General features: G+C 55.2%; 1 protein-coding gene across 1 annotated transcript; it reads right to left on the bottom strand.

Moving 5' to 3' along the window:
- Window positions 1-12,836: 12,836 nt before the first annotated feature.
- LOC141027824 (uncharacterized) lies at window positions 12,837-14,090 on the bottom strand. Its single transcript, XM_073505304.1, has one exon. The coding sequence runs from the start codon at window positions 14,088-14,090 to the stop codon at window positions 12,837-12,839; it is 1,254 nt and encodes a 417-aa protein (XP_073361405.1).
- Between the last annotated feature and the right edge of the window lie 253 nt (window positions 14,091-14,343).

Below are 14,343 nucleotides of genomic sequence, written 5' to 3' on the forward strand. Positions count from 1 at the left end.
CTTCCCCGAACCCGACCGGATTGTTGTTACCGGTGGGTCCGGATCATCCCCTAACATCCCAAAAATATCTTCGGTCTCCTAGTTGGACGCCCATAGCCTATTTTTCTCGACCGTTGATTTCGATCGGAGAGAATAGTTAGCCCCTAACCTAATCCCCAGCTTTATATACACGAGGTCCAACCCTAGAAATTAGGAGCCTTGTCGCATCCCCATTCGGCCGCCGCCACTCCAAGATCTTCCTCGGGATCCCAGCGCAGCCAAGCCACCCACCTGCCTTCTCCTCGCTTTCCCCATCGCTCCAATCTTCAGCCTCTCCACCTCAGATCCATCCACAGCCGCCCTCCTCTGCTCGTTCTTCCCCGAGCATCTCCTCCTCGTTGGTGCTTCCCCGCGCAGCAAGCAGGAGCTGCAACCCCTGCATCCTCTCGTGCTTCCCGCGCGCCGCCGCGAGCAGCACTAGCGCCTGCATCCCCGTCGGCCTTCGGCCCTGCAGCTGCCTTCGTCCGCGAGCACCCGAGGCCCCGTCCTCCCGAGCACACCTGCGAGTGCAGGTCCGAACCCCGCCGTCCTCGTCTTCTCGCGCGGTCAACCGCCTCGACAGCGATCTCCAGGACCACCGCCGCGCCCTGCTTCTTCCTCCTCCTCGAGGAGATGCCCCTCGCCTTGAGCTCCAGCGCTACAAGGCCCGCCTTCTGCAGTTCGTCGTCGCCGGGGTTCCCCACCACCAGCAGGTCGCCGCACCTCTTCTCCGTCCCCTCCTTCCTATCTCTCTCTCTCACTGGAGTCCCTCTGTCTCCTCTGTAACAGAGCCGTCGCCTGAGAGGCTCCTCGTCCGCCGCGCCCAAGCTCCTCCGTCCGCGCTGCCGTTTGCCCGGATCCGGCGCCAGCTGACCGGATCCACCCGTCTTCGTGTTCCCGGCGCTGCCGGAGCCCCAAGTTCCAGCGTCGCCGTCCTACATCAAGCCCCTGCGCCTGCGCTGCCCGCCAAGTCCCCTGCTTCATCCGTTGCCGCCTGCTTCGTTTTGGTCAAGCAGAGCGCTCGCCCGCGCCGTTGACGACTCGCCCTGCTGCGTGGGCTCCCTTATCCATAGCGCCAAGGCCCAGCCTCCCCTCGGCCCATCCGCGCGAACCCAGCTCTGCCAGCCCACTGTGAGCAGCCCCCCCCCCCTGTGCACTGTTGGCCCAGCAAGTTTCAGCCCGTGGATGTTTTTTCCATGGACGAATTTGCTAAATATCCTGTGCATGCATATTTACAGAAAAATGCCATCATATTAAAGTGTTAATAAGTAATTATCCATGAATCCAAATTAAACATGTCATATATGTAAAATGATTAGAATTGCATCTAGTTTCATAATATGCTGCTTGCATCCATGTTAAAAATGTTTAAAATGTTGTTTGTTTAAATTTACTCGATTGCCATGTTAAAATGATTTATTTCATAACTAAATAACCGTAGCTCCGAATTTAATAAACTTAATATGTAAATGGGGTGGAAAAATGCATAGATTAACTTGTTGCACTTTATTTTCCTGTTTAACAACAATAAAATATGGTTTTAGGCAGAACAGTACCAAATCTAAAATATGGACATGAGGATTTTCCGGAATTGTTGTTTATTGTTCCCGGCCTCATTTAAATTGCCTAAAATGTGTAGTTTACTTATGCTTCACCTCTTGCCATGTTAATCAACATTTAACATTGTTGGGTACATGACCAAGAGAGAACTAAATAATCGTATGTGGTGTTTCGTCAATACGCAACTCGTTGCGTATTGAGCTCCACTTAATTTGTAGTATTGTTTGTGCATTTTGCCATGCCATGCCTCATTAAATCGGACATGCATCATACTTGTTTGTGCATCATGCCATGTGTATGTGGTGGCTGTTTACTATGTTGTTTGTTTGTTTTTCCGGGTATCTTCTCTCGCTAGCTTCGGTTTCGTTCCGGAGTTGTGAGGATTCGTTCGACTACATCCGTTTGTCTTCTTCGTGGACTCGTTCTTCTTCCTAGCGGGATTTCAGGCAAGATGACCATACCCTCGAAATCACTTCTATCTTTGCTTTCCTAGTTGTTCGCTCTATCGCTATGCTTGCGCTACCTACCACTTGCCATATTCATGCCTCCCATATTGCCATGTCAAGTCTCTAACCCACCTTTCTGAGCAAACCGTTGTTTGGCTATGTTACCGCTTTTGCTCAGCCCCTCTTATAGCGTTGCTAGTTGCAGGTGAAGATGAAGTTTGTTCCATGATGGAACATGGATATGTTGGGATATCACAATATCTCTTATTTTAATTAATGCATCTATATACTTGGTGAAGGGTGGAAGGCTCAGCCTTATGCCTGGTGTTTTGTTCCACTCTTGCTGCCCTAGTTTCCATCATACCGGTGTTATGTTCCTTGATTTTGCGTTCCTTACGCGGTTGGGTGATTTATGGGACCCCCTTGACAGTTCGCTTTGAATAAAACTCCTCCAGCAAGGCCCAACCTTGGTTTTACCATTTGCTACCACCTATCCCCTTTTCCCTTGGGTTCTGCAGACTCAAGGGTCATCTTTATTTTAGACCCCCCCCCCCCGGGCCAGTGCTCCTTCGAGTGTTGGTCCGTACCGAGCAGCCTGCGGGGCCACCTCGGGGAAACTCGAGGCCTGGTTTTACTCATAGCTTGACTTATCCGGTGTGCCCTGAGAATGAGATATGTGCAGCTCCTATCGGGATTTGTCGGCACATCGGGCGGCTTTGCTGGTCTTGTTTTACCATTGTCAAAATGTCTTGTAAACCGGGATTCCGAGACTGATCGGGTCTTCCCCCGAGAAGGTTTATCCTTCGTTGACCGTGAGAGCTTATAATGGGCTAAGTTGGTACACCCCTGCAGGGTATTATCTTTCGAAAGCCGTGCCCGCGGTTATGTGGCAGATGGGAATTTGTTAATATCCGGTTGTAGAGAACTTGACACTTGACTTAATTAAAATACATCAACCGCGTGTGTAGCCGTGATGGTCTCTTTTCGGCGGAGTCCGGGAAGTGAACACGGTTTTTGAGTTATGTTTGACGTAAGTAGGAGTTCAGGATCACTTCTTGATCATTACTAGTTGACGACCGTTCCGTTGCTCCTCTTCTCGCTCTTATTTGCATATGTTAGCCACCATATATGCTTAGTACTTGCTGCAGCTCCACCTCACTACCCCTTTCCTACCCCTTAAGCTTAAATAGTCTTGATCTCGTGGGTGTGAGATTGCTGAGTCCTCGTGACTCACAGATACTTCCAAAACAGTTGCAGGTGCCGATGATACCAGTGCAGGTGATGCAACCGAGCTCAAGTGGGAGTTCGACGAGGACCTTGGTAGTTACTATGTTTCTTTTCATGTTGATCAGTAGTGGTGCCCAGTTGGGACGATCAGGGATCTAGCAGTTGGGTTATCTTCTTTTTTCTTTTGGCTTTGATCGTAGTCGGTCTATGTGTGTACTCTGATTGATGTATGATTTATTTATGTATTGTGTGAAGTGGCGATTGTAAGCCAACTCTTTATCCCATTCTTGTTCATTACATGGGATTGTGTGAAGATGACCCTTGTTGCGACAAACCACAACGCGGTTATGCCTCTAAGTCGTGCCTCGACACGTGGGAGATATAGCCGCATCGTGGTCATTACAGACATGCAAGGAAAACCATCATTACCTGCGACCGTGGGAGGCATCGGTTGGCCTTCTTTTGCTATAAATGGGGAGGGGACGGAGCCCCCGTCGCCCATCTCTTCCTTGCTTGTTCGATTCTTCCTCCTCGCTCCAGCGCTAGTTGCAATGGCGCCATCGAAGAGTTTCTCTGCTACGGAGAAGGGCAAGGCCCCTCGGGAGGGGCCCGGCTCCCCGGTGCCCAAGCGAGGACGTGGCCGTCCTCGCAAGCATGACGCAACCCCCGCCGTGGCCCCCGGCTCCCGGGCGGCACCGCGATGCATAGCAGGGGTCGCTCTGGTCGTGGCAGTTCTGTCGATGAAAGGAGGCGCGCCGTGGTTGCGCGACCCCCCCCCTCGACCGTAGTTCCAAGCGTCAGAGGTGTTGCCGGAGTTTGTTGTCTGATCGGAGAATCCGGCCGGCAACTGGCTCCAGCTCCCTCGCTTCTTCGCCGACGAGCTGCCGGCCTCTGGTCCCGGCGGGCTTTGGTTGCAGGCGGATGGTTGCTGCAGCCGGGCTTCTTGGGTCGCGGTCGAGGTCTCCATCGCGGGCAACGTAGCTCTGGCCCGCGGTTGGCAGACGTTTGCCCGCACGCGCGGCCTGGGCAGGCGGTGCACCCTCCACTTCAAGTTCGATGGCGACACGACCCTCTTCGTGAGGGTGTTCCAGGAAGACGGTCGTCGTGCTGGATGCTTCCCCGAGGTGAACGACGGCGAGGAGGTGCTCGGCCTTGGCGATGGTCGGGACGAGGAGGAGGACGAACCCGCCGACCATGCCTCGTCTGGCTATGGTGACTCCTCCCTTGGCGAAAGTTCTAGCAGCGGCGGCCTTGATCAGCCGCCACGCCGCTGCGCCTGCCTCGAAGGTGGTAGCGGGTCCTCTCGTCGCCACGCATTGGTGAAGCGTGAAGAGGGGTCCGACTAGACCCGAGACGTTTCCGTGACCCTGCCCCCGTCGGCTGCTGCAGGGGCGAGCGCCGCTTTTATTATGTTTCCCTCTCCCTTCCTGCATCGAAATGAAACCGGCATGGGCTCAGAGGGGCATGTATCGAACAATAACCTATCAACCATTATGCTACGCTTGTCGTTTCAGTGATGTGTGGCCATTTTGCGCAAAGATAACTTAACCTGGTGCGTTCGGGGCGCCCTCCTCCTTGCGAGGCATTTATTTCCTCGGGTCCATCTTGACCTGTTTGCTCAGGAACCATGAAAATTCGTTAGAAGGTGCGCTAAGAGATTCGCCGATCACCCGTGCCTTGACCTGGCGCTTTTGCATCGCGATACCCGAGGGGCACGGACTAGGAGGGATGCGCCAGTTTTTGGGTTCGCACGAGGGTGGCTCGCGAGAAGGCAGAGAGGAGAGAAATGCTCGCGAGGGCACCTGCCTAGCCCCCTCGCGAGGTATGCGAGAGAAAGAACACGAGCGAACCAGAGTCGGAAAATGCAGTAAGAGGTGAGGGAACTGAATTAGCAAGGAACACCAAAGGGGAACTTCGATTTAAGAAAAAGCGAGCCAACCACGGAAAGCAAATGAAAAGCCGGGTCCGGCACCTAGCCTAGTCTTCAAGTCTTCTCACCAGCGCGGAGCTAAGTGCTACCACTAGGCGTGGGCGGGAGCCCCAGGGCCTGAGGCCGACGCTCCTGATACTCCGGGGCGTGTACAGCCCCACTCATTATTACGTGAGAGTGTCACGGGCGGTGATTCTTCACAGGCACCGGGCCTTCTTTACAGGCTCTGGGCCTTTCTTCACAGGCTCTGGGCCTTGCTTCATGGGTAGAACTTCCGGAGCTGCTGGATGTTCCAGGCGTTCTGGATGGGCATCCCGTCCTGCGTCTCCAGGTGCGTTGCACCAGGCCTGGAGACATGGACGACCCTGAACGGGCCCTCCCACATGGGCGAAAGCTTGTGCAGCCCTTCCCTGGAGAGGACCCGCCTCAGGACGAGGTCGCCCACCTCGAGCATCCTGGAGCGGACGTTGCGGCAGTGGTATCGCCGCAGCGCTTTTTGGTACCTTGCCACCCTCAATGCAGCTTTGCGACGGCGTTCCTCCCCCAGCACGAGATCCATCCCCCGTGTGGCATCCTGCTGCGTTTCGTCAAATGCTAGGACTCACGCGGAGCGATGCTTGACCTCGTGAGGAAGGACTGCTTCGGCTCCATAGACGAGGAAGAATGGAGTCTCGCCCGTTGGCTTGGTGGCGGTGGTGCGGATGGACCACAGCACGGACTGGAGCTCGTCGTGCCAGCCCCTGCTGCAGGCCTCCAGCTTCTTCTTGAAGGTCCTGGTCTTGAGGCCCCTCAGGACCTCCGCGTTGGCGCGTTCGGCCTGACCATTGCTCCTGGGGTGCGCCACCGAAGCGTAGCAGATCTGCGTTCCAAGGTTAGCACAGTAGGTTTTGAAGAGGTTACTAGTAAACTGCGAGCCGTTATCTGTGATGATGCGGTTGGGGACCCCGAAGCGGCTCACGAGGCCCTTGATGAACTTGACAGCAGAGCCGGCCGGGATGGTACGGACGGCTTCCACTTCCGCCCACTTGGTGAACATGTCGATGGCGACGTAGAGATAGTGGTAGCCCCCTGGCGCCCGAGGGAACGGGCCTAAGATGTCCAGCCCCCAGACCGCGAACGGCCACGTGAGCGGGATGGTCCCAAGGCCCTGAGCTGGCTGATGAATTTGCTTGGCGTGGAATTGGCAAGCTTCGCAGGATTTCGCCAGCTCGGCTGCGTCGTTGAGTGCCGTAGGCCAGTAGAATCCACTGCGAAACACCTTGCCGACGAGGGTCTGTGACGACGAGTGGTACCCACAGTCCCCACCGTGTATGTCAACCAGCAACTCCCTTCCTTGATCACTGGAGATGTAGCGCAGCGTGACATCGTTCGGTCGTTTCCTATACAACTCGCCGTCTTGGATACAGTATGCCGTGGCCTGCCAGTCCACGCGCTCTGCGTCCTCTTCCTTCTCCGGCAGCGTCCCTTGCATCAGGTACTCCTTGAATTCCTTGGTCCAGCATTCCTCCTGGGGCTCGAGCGCCAAGAGCAGCCGAGCTCCTGAGGTCGGGCCACAGTCTGGGGCTCCCGTGGCTGGAGGTTGTGGGAGCTCCTCCCGAGGCTGAGTCGTGCTTGAAAGCGATGGTGTAGCTGATGGCTTGAAGAGCCGCTCCTCAAAGACGCCGGGCTCTTGCGGTTGCCGCTTGGGTGCTCTCCTGGCGATGTCGTCGGCTTCCTTGTTGGTGCCCCGGGGCATGTGCTGCAGCTCCAGGCCCGAGAACTGCTTTTCCATCTTACGCACCTCCGCGAGGTATGCCTCCATATGCTCATGCTTCGGCTCGTATACCTTGTTGGAGAAGTTGACGAGGAGTTGCGAGTCGCCTCTGACGGTAAGGCGCTTCACCCCTAGAGTTGCCGCAGCCTTCAGGCCAGCTATGAGGCCTTTGTATTCTGCGATATTGTTGGAGACCTTCTCGCCGTGCTGAAAGCAGAGTTGCACGGCGTAGTAGAGCTTGTCCTGAGTGGACGAGATGAGCACTGCTCCAGCCCCCGCGCACTGGTGCGCGAAGGCGCCATCGAAATACATGACCCAGCCGTCTGGAGCCTCGCTCCCAGGTGAGGTGGACCGGTCTTCGCCTTCCTCAAGTGTCGAGGCATCCGTCCATTCTGCCACAAAATCAGCGAGCGCGGTCCCCTTAATGACCCTGGTAGTGCTGAACTCCAACTAGAATGCTTGCAGCTCGATGTTCCACTCAGCGACCCTTCCAGCTGAGTTGGGGCTCCTGAGCACCCTCTCCAATGCGTAGGCCGAGACGACCTTGATGGGGTGGCCCTGGAAGTAGTGTCGCAGCTTGCGTGAGGCCACCAAGAGTGCGAGCAGGAGTTTCTGAGGCATGGGGTAGCGTGCCCTCGCATCCCGCAGCACGGTGCTAACGAAGTATACCGGGTGTTCGACGAGGGCCGGCACACTGTCAAGGCCAGGGTCCTGCAGAGATTGGGGCATCTCCTGAGGTGGAGGGGTTCCTGAGACCTGACTATCTTCAGGAGTTTCTACGACGTTGTCCTGCCGAGCTTGGTCTTCTACCGCTGAGGCCTTTGCTGCACCTTCCTGACCCGGCACCACTTTAGCTCCGGCTGGGCGCAGCGCGCCCTTGGCTTGGCGCTCTTCCCGAACCGCCACCAGCGCTGCGCTGGCGGAGTATGGGGTGGTGGCTAGGTAGAGTACTAGGGGCTCGAGAGGTCGTGGTGCCACCATCACCGGAGGGCTGGTAAGGTATTTCTTGAGGTCCTCGAAGGCTCAGTCGGCCTTCGGGGTCCACTCGAACAGGCCCTTCTTCTTCATGAGCTTGAAGAAGGGTAAGGCGCGCTCTCCCAGCTTGGAGATGAAACGCCCCAATGCGGTCACCCGCCCTGCTAGCTTCTGCATCTCTTTGAGGGTCTGTGGTGGGCTCATGTCCTCGATGGCCTTGATCTTCTCCGGGTTCGCCTCGATCCCTCTGTGGGACACGAGGAATCCCAGCAGCTTGCCGGAGGGGACGCCGAACACGCACTTCTCCAGGTTAAGCCTCAAGTTCACCTGGCGTAGGCTCTCGAAGGTCTCCTCCAAGTCTTGAATCAATGTCCTCGCCTCGCGAGACTTTACCACTATGTCGTCGACGTAGGCCTCTGTGTTTCTCCCGAGCTGCCCCCCAGGGCGATGTGCATCAGCCGCTGAAAAGTCGCGCTCGTGTTGCGTAGCCCGAAGGGCATGCAGGTGTAGAAGTACACCCCACATGGTGTCAGGAAGGCTGTCTTCTCCACATCTTCCACCGCCATCTTGATCTAATGATACCCTGAGAATGCATCTAGGAAGCACAGCAGGTCGCACTCGGCGGTGGAGTCAACGATCTGGTCGATGCGCGGGAGCGGGAACGGATCTTGGGGGCAGGCTTTATTAAGGTTGGCGAAGTCGACGCACATCCGTTCCTTCCCGCCTTTCTTTGGCACTACGACGGGGTTCGCCAGCCATTCGGGATATCGAACTTCGTGAATGGCACCTGCCGCCTCCAGCTTGCGGGTCTCCTGGACGATGAAGGCCTGCTTCTCAGTGGACTGCCGTCTCGCTCGCTGCTTCACGGGGCGTATGTTGGGGCATACCCTTAGATGATGCTGAATCACCTCCCTCGGGACCCCTACCAGCTGATTGGGTTCCCACGTGAATATCTCCTTGTTTGCGCGCAAGAACCTCACCAAGGCCTCTTCTTGACCCAGGTCAAGGCCGGGGCCTATGGTAAAGGTGGCTCCCGAAGACCCGTCCTCGTTGACCGGCACCTGCTTCGTTTCCGCCTTGTCTTGGGTGAACAGCTGCTACTTCTTGGTAGGCGCGGCCTCCTTGGCCTCGGGGGTACCGGCGCCGGCGGGCTGTGCTGCCGCCGTGGTCTTGAAGGCAAGCCTGAGTGCCGTCACGGCCTCCTTAGTGTCCCCCTTATGGTGAGGACGCCTTTGCTCCCAGGCATCTTCATGAGGTTGTAGGCCGGGTGAGTCGCTGCCATGAACTGAGCGAGAGCTGAGTACCCGAGGATGGCGTTGTACGGGAGACCGATGCGGGCGATGTCGAAGTCTACCAGCTCGGTGCGGTAGTTGTCGCGTGTGCCGAAGGTGACGGGGAGGCGGATCTGCCCCAAAGAGTGGGAAGCTCCACCACCAACTCCTGAGAAGGGCTTGCTGAGGCTGAGCCGCTCGAGCGACACGTGAAGAAGGCTGAAGGCTTCTACCGAGAGCAAGTTGAGGCCGGCACCGCCGTCGATGAGAGTCTTGGTAATAGCCACGTTGCAGATGGTGGGCGTGCAGAGCATTGGGAGCATGCCTGAGCCACGGTGGAGTCGGGGTGGTCTTCTGAGCCGAAAGTGAGGTCGGCCTCTGGCGCAGCCCAACCCGGCGGAGCCCCCGGGCGCTTGGAGGTGGCCCCAATCAGACGGAGGAACGGCTTGACGTGGCGATCTGAAGGCAGTGCTTGAGAGCCGCCCAGCAGGGCCGCGACTGCGTGGTGCGCCGACACCGTGTAGCGGGCAGCGAAGAGGTCACGGAGCTCCCCCCAGGACGCCACCGTGGATCCAGGGAGGTTGAGCAGCCAGGAGCGTGGCTCGCCAGCGAGGGCCATGGGGAACTAGTTGGCCATGATCTTGTCATCGCCTCCGGCCTCGAGGACAGCCTCCTCGTACGCCAGCAGGAACGGCGACGGGTCTGCCGCGCCGTCATAACGCGGTGGCATCTCTGGCTTGAACTTGGTCGGCCACCGCACCCGCCGCAGGGCGGGGGCCAGGGCTCGGTACCTAGATGCCCCGCTATCGATGCCGGCCGCGGAGGTGGATGGCGGGGCACCTGCCATGGGGGCGAACTGCGGCGGCGCGGGGCACAGGCTGGTGGAGAGGAGCTACGGCGCACCCCTACCTGGCATGCCAAATGTCGGATGTGGGGTTCCGGCAAACCCTTGAGGTTCGAACTCTGGGGTGCGCGCGAAGCCTTTCCTTCCTACCGATCCACGCCCTAGCTCGCTAAGATCTCGCGGACGAACTCACAACACAGAAAGACACGAGATTTATACTAGTTCGGGCCACCGTTGTGGTGTAATACCCTACTCCAGTGTGGTGGTGGTGGATTGCCTCTTGGGCTGATGATGAACGGTACAAGGGGAAGAACAGCGTCCTGAGGTTGAGGTGTTCTTGTGCCTAGGGTAGGCTCTCGCTCAGATCAGATCAGGCTGAGCTGCCCCTACTGTGGTGGCTAGTTCTACTTATATAGGCCCTGGTCCTCTCCCCAAATATTGAGCGGGAAGGGAGCCAACAACGGCGGGCAAATTTGAAGGGGGCAGCTAGTACAAGCTATCCTGACAAAAGTGGTCTTCGCCTGCAAAAGGCTCTGGTGGGGACGCCGTCTTGGGCTCCACGATGACCTCCGTCCTGCCGTCCTTCTGGTCTTGGTCTCGTTGCACCGATATGGCAACCTTTGCCTGATGCCTCGGTACTCCTCGCCTGAGCTTGCCTCCTTAGCACCAATGAGGAAACAAGGACGCTGCGCGCGCTGGCGCCCGCCTGGCGCCGATCGTCATGGCTCACGTCACGAGAGCCTCGTGAGGTTTGCCCTGCCTTGATATCTCCGCTCCTCGCGAGCCTGCCTGGCTAGGCCACTCCCGAGGAGGTCTTGCATCGTCCGCCTCGCGAGGGTCTTGGATGCCTTGTTGATGAAGATGGGTCGTACGGCCTGCTGACTTAGCCACGCCGTGGGCCGCAGGCAGGCAAGTCTGGGGACCCCCGTTCCCAGAATGCTGACAGGCATCATTGTTGACGATTGAAGCATCCATCAAACCTTTTGAGGACGGCATAGTGGAACTCTCAATGAAAGCACCAATGTCGGTGTCAAAACCGGCGGATCTCGGGTAGGGGGTCCCGAACTATGCGTCTAAGGTCGATGGTAACAGGAGACGGGGGACACAATGTTTACCCAGGTTCGGGCCCAGATCCAGGCGAGGCGGACTCAGTGGGACATGGGGCTCGCCTGGTGTAGACGCAGGGTGTTGGCACATATCGCCCTGTTGGCTCGTCCCGATCCAGCGGTTGGTGCACCGCAGGCGACCCAACAGGCGGCCGCGTGGCCGGACCAGGTTGGTTCGGGGGAGAATCGGGGGAGCAGACGCGGGCCACCTGACGAGGCTCAAATCCCGACGCAGATGCGGTCGGACCAGGTGGAGTCAGACTCACCGATCCCGAGGAAGATCGAGCTGGATCACCTGTGGCATCGAGAAACCCTTCGGGAGAGTTTTGTTCTGCAAAAAAAAATGTTGTTGCCACCGCCATTTTCAGCACTGTTTTCTTCCTGCAGCAGCAGACTCAAGTGGAGAATTAGGAGAAGTAGTCAATATTGGATCATTGCAAATATCATTACCCACACTATTAATTCCGGTAAGATGAGGAGGAAGGAGAAGGATCTCTTTTCTAAGAAGTGCAACGGCATTGGGATGAATTTTTTCAAAAGGGAATTGTGTTTCATCGAAGACAACGTCACGCGAAATATAAACGTGACCAGTAGAAACATCAAGACATTTGACACCCTTGTGTTGAGCACTGTAGCCTAAAAAGACACACTGTGTGGAGCGAAACATGAGCTTACGTGTATTATAGGGACGAAGGTTGGGCCAACAGGCGCAACCAAAAACTCGAAGAGTGGTATAATCGGGTGTGACATGAAGGAGGCGTTCAGTGGGAGTTTCATTGGAAATAGTGCGACTAGGACACATGTTGATAAGATGGGCTGCCGCAAGAAAGGCCTCATCCCAAAATTTTAGTGGCATGGAGGCGGAAGCTAGGATGGCTAGACCTACTTCAACGATATGTCTATGCTTGCGTTCTGCAGAACCGTTTTGTTGGTGAGCATGGGGGCATGACACATGATGAGAAATACCAATCTTTTGAAAAAAAGAGTTGAGCTTCTCATACTCCCCACCCCAATCAGATTGCATGGCAATAATTTGCCTATCAAACTTTCGTTCAACAAGAGCTTGAAAGTTATGAAAAACTTGAAACACATCAGAACGTTTTTTCAAGAGATAGATCCATGTTTATTTGCTAAAATCATCAACAAAGCTCACATAGTAGGAGTGTCTACCAACAGAGGTGGGTGTAGGACCCCAAACATCAGAAAAAAAAATTAGTTGCAAAGGCTTGGTTGACACACTAGTGGATACAGGGTATGGTAATTGATGACTTTTTGCTCTCTAGCATGTATCACAAATAGTTTCTAAGTTTCGCTCACCAACAACTGGGAGTTATTTCTACTAAGAATTTTACGAACTGTAGCAAACGATGGATGACCTAAGCGATTGTGCCACCTTTCAGCGGAGAGTTTGATGGCACCGTACACTTGTTTATTGTATTGGTAGACTGGGGAAGCAAAGCATAGAGTCCTTCCACACAAACACCTCTATGGAGAACTTTCTTTGTGGCTTGATCCTTGATCAAAAAGAAGAAAGGGTGAAATTCTAGATATACATTGTTATCAAGAGCAATGCGATGAACAGATAACAAGGTTTTAGACGCATTAGGCACATGCAAGATTTCATTGATTTCAAGATTTTTGTGTGGGATTTTGATAAGAGAATGACCAATATGACTAATCTCCATACCTGCACCATTTGCTGCGGTCTAGACTTGGTCATCGCCACGATATTTTTCATGTATGTTTAGTTTCTCCAACTCTCTAGTGATACGGTTTGTGGCGCCAGTGTCCATATACCCGTTGGTATCGACACCATATGATGCATCTGCTGCAGCTGCAACTTTTTTCTTTTGGGAGGTGTCATCGGCATAGCGCCAATCACAATCTTTAGCAATATGATTTGTTTTCTTACATATCTGACACTTCCCTTCGTAGCCCTCGTAGCCCTGGAAATTGCGCCCACTGTTGTTGCCGGAGGAGGGGCGTCGATTGTTGGTGTTGGAGTTGCCTAGGTGGTTGTAGCCGCCGCTGCCACCACCACCATGGTAGCCGCCCCCGCCGTTGTTGTTGTTCTGATGATAGCCATTAGAACCACCAGGATGGCCGCCGCCACCAGTGTTGTTATAGCCACCGTTGCTAGGGCCACCGTTGCCATAGCCACCGCCACTGTCGTAGTCACCGCCATAGCCGCCATTGCCATAGCCTCCGCCGCCACGGGATCCTCCATTGCCTTTTTGGTTTTGGTACCCTCCTCTGCCACCGCCGTGTCTGCCACGAGATGCAATGTTTGTAGAAGATTTAAAGGCACTAGAACAATTACCGTGGAACATCTCGACCCTCTGATCGAAATTTGCCACCAGTGAGAAGAGGGCATCAACGGTGACCGGCTCGGTGCGGACATCCAGCGCAGTGATGATCGGCTGGTACTCCATGTAGAGGCCCGTGATGATGAAGGAGATGAGGTCGGTCTCGGTGATCGGTTTGCCCGCCGCCGCGAGCTCATCAGCAAGCGACCGCATGTGCCCGAAGTACGCCGATGCCGATTGCGATCCCTTCTGGGCATTGGTGAGGGCTGCGCGTATGTTGTTCGCACGATACAGGGACACGGCGGAGAACATGTTCCCTAGTGCGTCCCATATCGCATGCGATTTCTCCAGAGATGCAACTTGAACAAGAACTTCTTTTGATAGGTTTCGGAGGAGGTATGCGACTATCTGTTGATCTTGTGTCAACCAGGGGGTATAGGCGGGGTTAGCAATGCTCTGATCTTTGCCATCTGAGGTTCTGGTGGTGATTGTTTTGGAGGGCTCTTTAATGGTTTGATCTAAGTATCCATATAGGCCGGCACCCATAATCTGAGATTGGGCTTGTGCACGCCATAGGACATAGTTTGTGCGGGACAGAGGCTCGGATGTGTTGTTGTTGAGGCCGGAAGAGACGACCGAGGTGGAAGACGACATGATGGGCTATGTTTTTGGTGAAGATAGATGTGATGGAAGAGCTAGCTCTGTATACCATGTAAAGCAATGGGTTGAAGCATCTCAATCACCAACATGGAGACCCGCATGGCTTATATTGATATGATGCTTGAGGTACAAGATTGGTTCGGTGAGAAGGCAACTGAACAGGCAAGATTACAGTAGGTTGTTTAGAGAGAAAGAGATAAAGAGAAAATATGCTAACAGCCTATCCGTGGTGACCAAGACACCTACG

This window comes from Aegilops tauschii, chromosome 1 (genome assembly GCF_002575655.3).
Source record: "Aegilops tauschii subsp. strangulata cultivar AL8/78 chromosome 1, Aet v6.0, whole genome shotgun sequence".
In the NCBI taxonomy this organism is placed as follows: domain Eukaryota; kingdom Viridiplantae; phylum Streptophyta; class Magnoliopsida; order Poales; family Poaceae; genus Aegilops; species Aegilops tauschii.